Below are 10,722 nucleotides of genomic sequence, written 5' to 3' on the forward strand. Positions count from 1 at the left end.
TTTTACCCTTTCTTCCTCTCTTTCGCGTTGCATTTTCATCTGGAATACCCAAGGCGATTTCACGGTCGGCCTCCTCCATGCTTGGTCAATAGCATCAGGTCTATTAGTGACCCCAATTACTAGGACATAACTAGGTCCATCATGAGATCCTTCTGATTTTGCTTCACTATTCCTTTTACCAATACGTACCGTAGTTCCTTTTGCATCATCAAAATTTTCAAGTTCTGAATTTTTGAGCAGATGTCTCAATTACGTACAGTAATTTCTTTCTTCTTACCTTGTTTTTGTTTCTTTTGAGTTCAAAGATTAAAAGTTAAGGACATGAGTCTTTAAGTTTGACATGCAGGTTTAAAAATTAAGGACATGCATTCCTTAAATTTGACATGCAGGTTCAAAAGATAAGGACAAACAATCCTTAACTTATAGTTTTAAGTTCAAAACTTAAGGATAGTCAGTATTTAAGTTATTGTTTCAAGTAAGTCCTTAACTTTGAGTTTCAGTTTCAAAAGTTAAGGAAAGGCAGTCCTTAACTTATAGTTTCAAGTTCAAAACTTAAGGACGTGCAGTCCTTAAGTTATTGTTTCAAGTTCAAAACTTAAGGACATGCAGTCCTTAACTTTGAGTTTAAAGTTCAAAAGTTAAGGACAGACAGTCCTTAACTTACAGTTACACGTTCAAAAGTTAAGGACAAGCAGTACTTAACTTACGGTTACAAGTTCAAAAGTTAAGGACAATAGGTCCTTAACTTTGACTTACAAGTTCAAAAGTTAAGGACGCTTGGTCTTGAAGTTTGAGTTCCAAGTTCAAAACTTAAGGACATGTAACCTTGAAGTCCTGAACTTAGAGTTCCAAGTTCAAAAGTTAAGGACATGTAGTCCTGAAGTCCTGAAGTTAAGGACATGAGCAGAAGGGTATTTTTGTCCGAGCAGTTAAAGTTTATTAAACCAGTGGCTAAAGACTAAAGACATTTAAAACGCTGGCTTTAAAATAAAGATATAAGCTGTTAGTGGCTATCTGTGCACATCGCCCGTGGACTGTGGAGTTTGGGCTGAACTTGTTAACCTCAAGGAGTTGGAGAAAGATTGAAATATACACAATATAGCCGATTCCCAAATAATAGTTAGCGAATTTATATTTTTATATATAATAATATACTTATTCTATACATAACTACTATATAAATGGCTAGTAATTATAATTATTTTTGGCTTGAAAAATATGTTAAAAGCCCAAAAAGTTATTTGTATACAAAAACTGTCATCACTAATATATAATTATTATTTTTACGCTAAGCACTGCAAATAAAGACTCGTCATTGTCATTTTAATACTTCGCTTAAAGAAAGAGATGAAATTAATTTCAGTATCGTAAACAACAAAACGAATAATAATTGAACCAACACAAACAAGAAAATTAAGAAGAAGAAAGAAAAAACACAAGCAAGCGCGCCGTCGCCGTTAGTTTCAAAAATAAGCACCGTTATGACGAGGAACCGGAAACATATGACACCGGTTCGAAAATCCAGGAGTGGAACACGAGAAAAAAAATATACTCCGGAGTTTAAGAAAAATAAAGACTTTTTGGAATTTGTGGCCCTAAACAAGTTGAAAAGGGTCCCAGAGTATTTGTATGGTTATAAAAGCTTCTCATTAAGAGTAGAATTGTAAATTTAAGCTAAATTATTAACAAATTTAAAAAGGTTTTTTTGAACGGATCAAAGATTCATAGCACCAATTGGGGCGCTATAATACTAGCGTGGACTGGCATATAGAGTCATATGACCCATCTCTTTTGGTTTCTCTTTTGGAAATCAAACAAGACAAGTTGCTTCATAATACTATCTTTTAGAAAATTTTCAAAATCAACCCTAAAAGAAATCTCCGCGAAACTTCCTTTAAGTCAATCATCGTCTTCGTCTTCTATCTGCTTCATCTCTGAAAGCTTAGTTGTTTCCTTTTATTACAGAGTGGCGTCATAGTTTTCTCCGGAACATTTGATTTTGGTATGTCTCAGTTCTCTTGCTTGGATTTTTAATCATTTCATTTCTCTCGTTCTTAATATCTGTGTAGTTGAATTTAGTAGGTGTTTCATTTGGGTGGTTGAAATTTGGCCAATTTTAATTTTTTTAACTTCAGTGTTTATTGCCTTGTTATTGGAAATTAGTGGTTATCTTGTGTATAGACTTTGATCAGTCGAGGTAGTAATTTCTTGATGGTAGAATTCAGTTTTAACATTATTTTGATGACTTGCTTTGGGGGGGTTGGGGGGGGGGGGGGGGAGGATTCTTTCTTTTTTTATTGTTTTATTACAATTTATAATAATGATTTTACATGTTAACATTTCCTGTTGAATTATCTGGCATTAACATTGAGAAGTAAAGAAATTGCCTTATAGATGTCTTCAATTAGATTAGTTGACCTTGTTGGAAGTTCAATGACTTTGAACTCGAATTCAATTTAGGTTACTGTTATATTGCTATAGTTATGTTATGTGTAAACATTTCCTTTTGAGCTATGTGGTATCCTCCTCAGTCCTCTCTCATGACAAGACCGTGTTATAACTTACTAAGCAAGTTCAGTTCCTATTCTAAATGTTATGATTTTTGTAGCGAAGCGTTTTGCATGTGACACCATCTCAAAAGTATTTCAATCATCCATATTAGGAGGAAATCTATAGCTGGGTTTCTCGATTTACTGTTATAATATGAGAGAATCAACATAATATCCCATAAACTTGTGTAATAACATTTTCGGGGAATGGTATGTAGGGTCCTGGTTGTATTACTCAAGGCAGTTTTTATGAAGAAACCTCTCGTCCCTCGAAGGATTTTGGAAGTTGACTGCCTCTTTGAACAGTTTGATGCATTGCTTTGAGTTATGAATCACCGGCAAGAGAAGTTTGTGAGGTCAGTTGCTATGAACCTGGGCAAACCCTTTTGTGTATTAACTTATTTTATATGCTGAAGCATATTGAACTAGTCTCACTTGTTAAGCATTTGACAAGAGGAGAAAATCGAACAAATGAACAGGTTAGAGGGACTGGAAAGCAAACTAATTTTGGAATTGTAAGGAAAAAAAAAGAAGCCGGGTATCCGACCACTATTTTGGTTTTCTGTGGGATGACTTTATTTTGATACATTTAACCATGTAACACAAACTTTAACCTGCTTGCTGCGAATTAATCATGCATCATTTCATTATTTCATGTAATGAGGTACTATTAATCGTGGATCAATTTGCTGTGATGTCTGACTCTAAGCTTGTTTACAACAATAACAGCAGCCCAGTAGAATCCCATTAGTGGGGTCTGGGGAGGGTAGAGAGGCTGTTTCCGGGAAAACTCTAAGCTTGTTTCTGCACCTTAATTGATTGCCATGCAGGTTTCAAGATTGGAACTCAGAGAGAAGCTCAGACAGGAATTTTCCATATAATGATAGAGCACGCTGGCGCAAAGTTGGAATGATCTCTAATGAATTACACAAAGTCCTGGAATGTGGTTCTAGAAGGATCAAAAGCATACTACAAGCCTTAAATTCTTGTTTAAGTTGCCTTCTGGCCAGAAGTTTGGGATCAGAAAAAAAGATGCTTGATCCTCAAGGACCTTTTCTTCAGAAGTGGAACAAAATATTTGTGTTATCCTGTGTGATTGCAGTCTCCTTGGATCCTTTGTTTTTTTACATTCCAGTGATTGATAATGACAACAAATGCCTGCATTTGGATAGAAAAATGGAGGTCACAGCTAGTGTTTTGCGTTCCATCACTGATATCTTTTACCTTCTCCATATTGTGCTTCAATTTCGTACTGGTTTCATCGCCCCTTCGTCACGTGTATTTGGAAGAGGAGTTTTGATCGAAGATGCTTGGGAAATAGCAAAGAGATACTTGTCCTCTTACTTCTTGATAGATATTCTTGCAGTTCTTCCTCTACCACAGGTTAGAGTGACTTCTCTTATTCCTTTTTTTTTTGGTTGATAATATCAACTTAAGGTGTGGCATTGAAGGCCTGTACTATTGATGGTCAGTATAAAAAATCTGGTACAACAAACTGTGTTGCTTAATCAACAATATCGGCTGTCCTGATTGACCATTAGTCCATGACGATGCATCGCCTAATTGGAAGGTCATGTCCTCACTGTCGGTCTATTTAGGCTCACTCAACCTTCTTGCTTTGTTTGGCATTGGCTTCTTCAGTACCTTTGGTCTTTCTTTTAAAAATGTTAGTGAAGTGTTGATTTAAAAACTATTCTTATTTATTGGATAACACATGGTTGGTCTGTGTGCAAGATTTATGCTGCTTCAGACAATGTATCTGTCTGTCATGGAGAATGTAGATTTTCATGATATGCAGACTTTTTTGGCATTAAATGATTTTCTAAACTTCTGTTTTTTCATGCGCTTCATGATATTAAGGATTTTTAGTATGTTGTTAAGCTAGACTCTCAGCTCTGAAAGAGATTGTACAGCGACTAGGTTGCTAACCATAATCATGCTATCTCATTTCTAGGCAAATACAAATTCTAGATTTATTGTTTTAACTCATGTCGTTTTCTGTCTTTTCAGGTTGTAATTTTAGTTGTAATTCCTAGATTGCGGGGTGCTAGATCTTTGAACACGAAGAATTTGCTGAAATTTGTTGTCTTCTTCCAATATATTCCGAGGCTCCTTCGAGTTTATCCTTTATATAAGGAAGTCACTAGAACTTCCGGCATACTCACTGAAACAGCATGGGCTGGAGCTGCGTTCAATCTCTTTCTTTATATGCTTGCCAGTCATGTAAGTTTGTGATAACTAATAAGCTTGATTATAAAAGGCTATCATACTATGCACTCAGATAGTTTTTAATGTGTTAAAAAATTACTTTTGGGATGGCACCTAAGGTCTGCCCTGTGGTCAAAGAAGTGGGTGCAAACTTTAGGGACTAGGGTTCAAAGCCAACATAGTAAATTTGTTACCGCGTGATTCCATTTGTCTTGGTGAGCAAATTTACTGTACCTTTGCTAGTGGGAGGTAGTAGGTACCCGGTGGAATAGTTTAGGTGCGCGCAAGCTGGCCAAGACATAACCGTTATGAAAAAAAAGTGGGATGGTTGTATTAAAAGGTGTCTTTTTAAGCCTTGATTTTATTTTTGGTCCCAATTGGTGTTATAGGAATAAAATTTGTGGATTTTCACTCTTCTTAAGTTTTCGCTGACATGTAAACATGATTTCTACAAATATTCAATATTATAGCAAGTAGTTAAGTCATAATCTTATAGTCCATTATCTGTACAGTATCATTGCTGAAACATTGATAACAAGTTATTCTCTGTCTTTTAGGTACTTGGAGCGTTTTGGTACCTGTTTTCTATAGAACGTGAATCTACTTGTTGGCAACGAGCATGTGGAAATTCATCTGCGTGTCATCATGCTTCATTGTACTGTGATGATGATCATACAGGATTTAAAACATTGCTAAATAGTTCATGTCCTATAGAGACACCAAACGCAACGGTTTTTGATTTTGGGATATTCCATGACGCCCTCCAGTCTGGTGTTGTGGAATCAATGGATTTTCCGCAGAAGTTCTTTTATTGTTTCTGGTGGGGTCTGCAGAACTTGAGGTATGCTTGCTATATTTGCTTGAGTTTTGCATATTCAACTGCATGTTTGCTGTTGATATTTTTGTACCTGCTCTGTCTAACCTCATATGTATGTATTATATTGATGTTCTCTAACCATGTATTGTAAACTGAGGCAGGAAGAGTAAGAAACTCTTTTTCATAGCCTGTGGCTTATATTTGTGATCTGTGGCTTAGCATAGTGCACTTCCCATGATGCTAGAACATTGGGGTTGTCCCTTTTCAAAAGAATGTATCGGTCTCTAAAATTGATATGCTCGGGTGAGGGGGAGGGTAGGAGATGGATACTTGTCATGCGAGATATATCTCAATCTGTCCATAAGGTCCGGCCTTAAATTTTTGTTTTTTTCAACAAGTTATTTTATAGCATCTGTGAAATCGAAATGTGGGGAATTTATTTTAGTGAAAGCATCTTCTTTTGAATACAATGAGGTTGAAAGGATCTTTAAGAACTAGATTCAATCCCAAAGATTGGCACTTAGGATGGAGATCTATTAATAAACAGCGACCTTGTCTTTCTCAGTTTCAAACTAGCTTCTCTTATTCATTCAAACTGACACTTTACTCCTTGATGTTGCAGTTCCCTCGGTCAAAACCTACAAACAAGTACCTATGTCTGGGAAATATGCTTTGCGGTTTTCATTTCCATTGCTGGCTTGGTGCTATTTTCCTTTCTCATTGGAAATATGCAGGTAGATTCGCTTTCCGGTCTATTTCAAAGTTCAGGCAATTCAAAAATTGTTGTTTACACTAAAAGACACGCCAAAGTAATTGTTTTCCAATATAGCTGCGACATGTTTATTATAGAATTCTCATTATATCCATTAGATTGTCAACTTAGGATTATTCTTGATGTGCCTTATGTGGTTAAAACAACTTTTAGAGGTTGTGTAAATGTTTTGTGGGGCTTCTATATCCAAAATGTTCTTTTGTAACAGCATCGTTGTGAAGTCAGTTGCATCTAATGGACAGGGGTGGTAGGGTTTTACAGACAGGGTAAATAATAGGATGTTGTTTTGACTTCAGTGGTCATAATTGCCAGTGCTCACTTGGCCCTATTTAACTGAAGTACTTGTGGTGTGACAGACATATCTGCAGTCGACAACAATAAGACTAGAGGAGATGAGGGTGAAAAGACGAGATGCAGAGCAGTGGATGTCTCACCGCTTACTCCCCGAGCACCTCAGGGAGCGGATCAGGCGCTATGAGCAATACAAGTGGCAAGAAACTAGGGGTGTTGATGAAGAGAATCTAATCCACAACCTGCCCAAAGACCTCAGAAGAGATATAAAGCGCCATCTTTGTTTGGCTTTGCTGATGAGGGTAATTTCTGTTATTCCTGCTTTGCAACTCAATAATTTTTTTTTTACATCGCACCTAAATGACCTTGCTTTATGATACTAGTTAGATTAAAAGTTTTTTCTTTAAATTCGAACTAATCGTATTGATCTTTTAAATAGTAGTATTCGATTTTGATAAATATATGAATATTTGAAGGTTCCAATGTTTGAAAAAATGGATGAGCAACTCCTGGATGCACTATGTGACCGTCTCAGGCCAGTCCTCTACACGGAGAACAGCTTCATTGTGCGTGAAGGTGATCCAGTTGATGAGATGCTTTTTATAATGCGGGGCAAACTATTGACCGTAACCACTAATGGAGGGAGGACAGGCTTTTTTAACGCTGATTATCTAAAAGCTGGTGATTTTTGTGGAGAAGAGCTTCTTACTTGGGCTTTGGATCCTCATCTATCAAATAACCTCCCAATTTCAACCCGAACTGTCCAAGCTCTCTCAGAAGTTGAAGCATTTGCTCTAGTGGCTGATGATTTGAAGTTTGTAGCCTCTCAGTTCCGAAGACTTCATAGCAAGCAACTTCGCCATACTTTTAGGTTTTACTCGCAGCAATGGAGAACCTGGGCCGCTTGCTTCATACAAGCAGCATGGCGCCGTCATTGTAGAAAGAAGCTAGAGGAGTCTCTTCGCGAGGAAGAAAACAGATTGCAAGATGCATTAGCGAGGGGAAGTGGTAGCTCGCCAAGTTTAGGTGCTACTATCTATGCATCGCGATTTGCTGCTAATGCACTTCGCGCTTTGCGGCGTAATACTTCAAAGAAAGCAAGGATGGCAGACAGGATATCACCCATTTTGCTTCAGAAACCAGCTGAACCAGATTTTACTGCAGAAGATAAGTAATTGTATTCAGTATGTAGTAATGCTTGGCCTTCTTGTATATGATTGATTACATGTTTCTCCTGTATACTAGTTTGTTTGTAGTAATATCTTATATTTCAATCCTCATTGCATATTGGCAAGAAAACATCATTTTATACAAAGGAAATGATCGACTTGTATTTTACGTCCAAATACAAATCAGTCTGACGGAAAGTTGTTTGACCCAAAAAGTGCTAAGCTCTTTTTAGTTAAACCAATTTAATGAATAGATAATGGGTGAATCCAAGTTAAAGTAATAAATTCTAGATCCGAGATTCAACAATTTAGACGGTATAGACCGTGTTCAGATCGATAAACCCTGAGTTAATGTCCAATGATTAGATATAAATATGAGAATGAATGTATGCAATGAATATGATAAATGGCATTTAATGTAATAAGAAGCAATAAATCACCCAAATGTTGGATGAGGTGGATGATTCCTTCTTCAGAGATCACGTGTGACAATGTGCAATAGTAGTGAACAATATGCCCTTGGAACTTGTGAACTAAGGAAGAATGTTGTATGATGGAATCAAACAGAAGAGACAATATAAACTTTTTGTATATTCTTGCTCTTTTATAGGGTGTTCTTTCACAGAAGTTTCGAATCCCCCTTTTGTTTCCTCTCTCTTCCTATTTATAAGGGATCTCCTTAGAAAACCCTAAAAAGTACAAAATGGGGGTGGGGTGGGGGTGGGGATATTCAATATCCCCTATTGATGGAATCCCTTCCGGTTATGTTTCATATAGATTCACCAAAATATCTCTATCAATCATGAGCACTCTTTTTACCGTAAATCTCTCCCGAGTAATCACGATAATTTACTAAACGCACTCTCCCGAGATACGCTAGCTGACTTTGTTTATTACAGCTCACTTTAGATTGCACCCAAGGCTGCGTTATCCCTAATCCCGCCTTTAAACCCGCAGTTATAGATCCCTCTTATACTTTGGGAGTGATGTTGTTCAATAATTACCTAAATATGCACTCTCTCCCGAGTTATGCACACTAAATAGGCACAGCTAATTGAGGATCCTGTCAATTAACTACAATAAACACGTAATTGAACAAATAGAGATTAACCGTCAAACTATATGAACATAATCAAGAAGTTCATCCTTCAATAGGTTCCATCAAAACCTTAGACTAAAGTATTTAGCTACTCATGACAACTTGAAGATAAACTACGAAAATATTCATTATGTAAAATAGCAAGAAAAAGAAGAAAATAAAGAACTATGATATTTTGGGTGATCTCTCACACTTGTGTTTCTTGCCCAAGAACTCTCTAAAACAAATCTGACCTAATGAGGCCGAAATCCTACTTTGTATAAGGGTTTTTACACCAAATTTTCCCGGCTTGACAATCCTGCCCCTGGCTAGTTCGCGTTCTGCCGCGGTCCCACCGCGGTTACGCCGGGACCGCGGCCAAAAGGGGTCTCTGAATCTTCATCTCTACTCTGCCGCGGTCCTACCGCGGTTACGGTCTGACCGCGGCAGGCCAACTTCTGCCTTCCTTTGACTTTTCACTTGGTGCATTTCTCGAGCATTGTTTGATTGGCCTCCTTTTCTCCGTAATTGATCCCAAACTTGCTCCATCGACTTATTTCTTTGGATATAACCTGCAAAGCATTAAAAGCACTAATCAGAGCATTTGGTTATCACTTTTTACAACAAAGCTATACAAAAATATGGTTCTTTAGGGTCTAATTATAGTCTAATTCACCTATTATCAAGCTTTCCCGTTGATCAAATACTTTTTCGTCGATACCCTACTCCCGGTTCTACTGTGCACACGTCTCTCGCAGAAATGACAAACTCTCCTCACTCTTCTGATACAGTTTTTGATGCCACCCCTTTATCGGTGGTTATGCCTACCGGTGGTGGCGAACCCACAGTTGCGGAGGACGAGGGTTTTCCCACAGTGAAAGAGATAATTCCCCGGAACCCGTCGGTCAGGAGCGACTTTCAGAAAGAGCCTGCCCCCGCTCCTGAGCAAGTACTATAAGCCATGGGGTTGAAGGAGATATCTGAACTGCGGTCTAAATTCCGCATTCCTTCTCATGTCAATATTGTTCCGGTGGGGAACGATTCGATACAAGTTCATCGACCTAGGTTTTGTGCATTCTACCAATACCCATTTTTGGTGGGTTATTCTCTTCCTCTTCCCCCACTCAGTGAGGAGTTCTGCCGCTTTTACGGCGTCTGCCCGGCACAACTTTCCCCTTATCTATATAAAGCTTTTTTGATGCTGGCGAAATTCGCCGAGTTGGCTGGTTGCGAAGTCTCCATTTGTCATCTGTTGCATCTCTTCTTCCCCAGTTTCTACAGGGGCACGCTGATTTATCTCCGTCACCATGGGACCAAAGGATTGGTGAAGGGGGATGGATGCTAAGGTGAATCGTCGGTTCTGGTGCAAATACTTCTTTGTCAGGACTGAGCACGTGGTGGCGGATCCAACCGGGTTCCCCGAGCAGTGAAACTTCAATCGTAATGGCTTTTCACTGCTCGTCGTGTATTTTTGAATTTCTTTTTTTTTTTGTTTCTGACTCGCCCGTCGTTCTACTTTCAGCTGGTAAGCGTCTGCCTCCCTTGGTTCCTGACATCGAGGACTGGGTGACTCGTGTCTTGCCTCATACCGTGGGATTAACAACTGGATGGCCTTTAACAAGTTGTTTGGTCCTAAGCCTTTGACCGGTGAGTCTAATTTCTATTTCCACGACCTTTGCTTTCGTTATATTTTATTACTGTCTTGTCGTCATCCTTGGTTAAACCTGATTGTAACCGTTCCAGGTCGGTGACCTTCCAAGAAGGCGAAGGCTCCAGTGCCCGCGCTCCAACAAGCAGTCGCGTCGGCTGGAATGCAGTTTGTATGGGCTGAGTCTGCA

At 38.4% G+C, this 10,722-nt stretch overlaps 1 protein-coding gene across 1 annotated transcript; it reads left to right on the forward strand.

The window, feature by feature from the left end:
- LOC109223521 (cyclic nucleotide-gated ion channel 1) lies at positions 1,778-7,973 on the forward strand. The gene is made up of 8 exons (XM_019387875.1): positions 1,778-2,002; positions 2,768-2,905; positions 3,380-3,932; positions 4,560-4,772; positions 5,315-5,598; positions 6,197-6,308; positions 6,703-6,939; positions 7,114-7,973. Exons 2-8 carry the CDS (start codon positions 2,877-2,879, stop codon positions 7,810-7,812), a joined length of 2,127 nt encoding a protein of 708 aa, XP_019243420.1. The 5' UTR covers positions 1,778-2,002; positions 2,768-2,876; the 3' UTR covers positions 7,813-7,973.

Source organism: Nicotiana attenuata, chromosome 3 (genome assembly GCF_001879085.1).
Source record: "Nicotiana attenuata strain UT chromosome 3, NIATTr2, whole genome shotgun sequence".
Taxonomy (NCBI): Eukaryota; Viridiplantae; Streptophyta; class Magnoliopsida; order Solanales; family Solanaceae; genus Nicotiana; species Nicotiana attenuata.

What these genes read in the sequence shown, in the direction of transcription:
- LOC109223521 (XM_019387875.1), top strand. Translation starts at nt 2,877, where the DNA reads ATGAATCACCGGCAAGAGAAGTTTGTGAG. An exon ending in CAGTTCTTCCTCTACCACAG is followed by an intron (nt 3,933 to 4,559) that starts GTTAGAGTGACT and finishes CTGTCTTTTCAG; the next exon opens with GTTGTAATTTTAGTTGTAAT. An exon ending in TTTATATGCTTGCCAGTCAT is followed by an intron (nt 4,773 to 5,314) that starts GTAAGTTTGTGA and finishes TCTGTCTTTTAG; the next exon opens with GTACTTGGAGCGTTTTGGTA.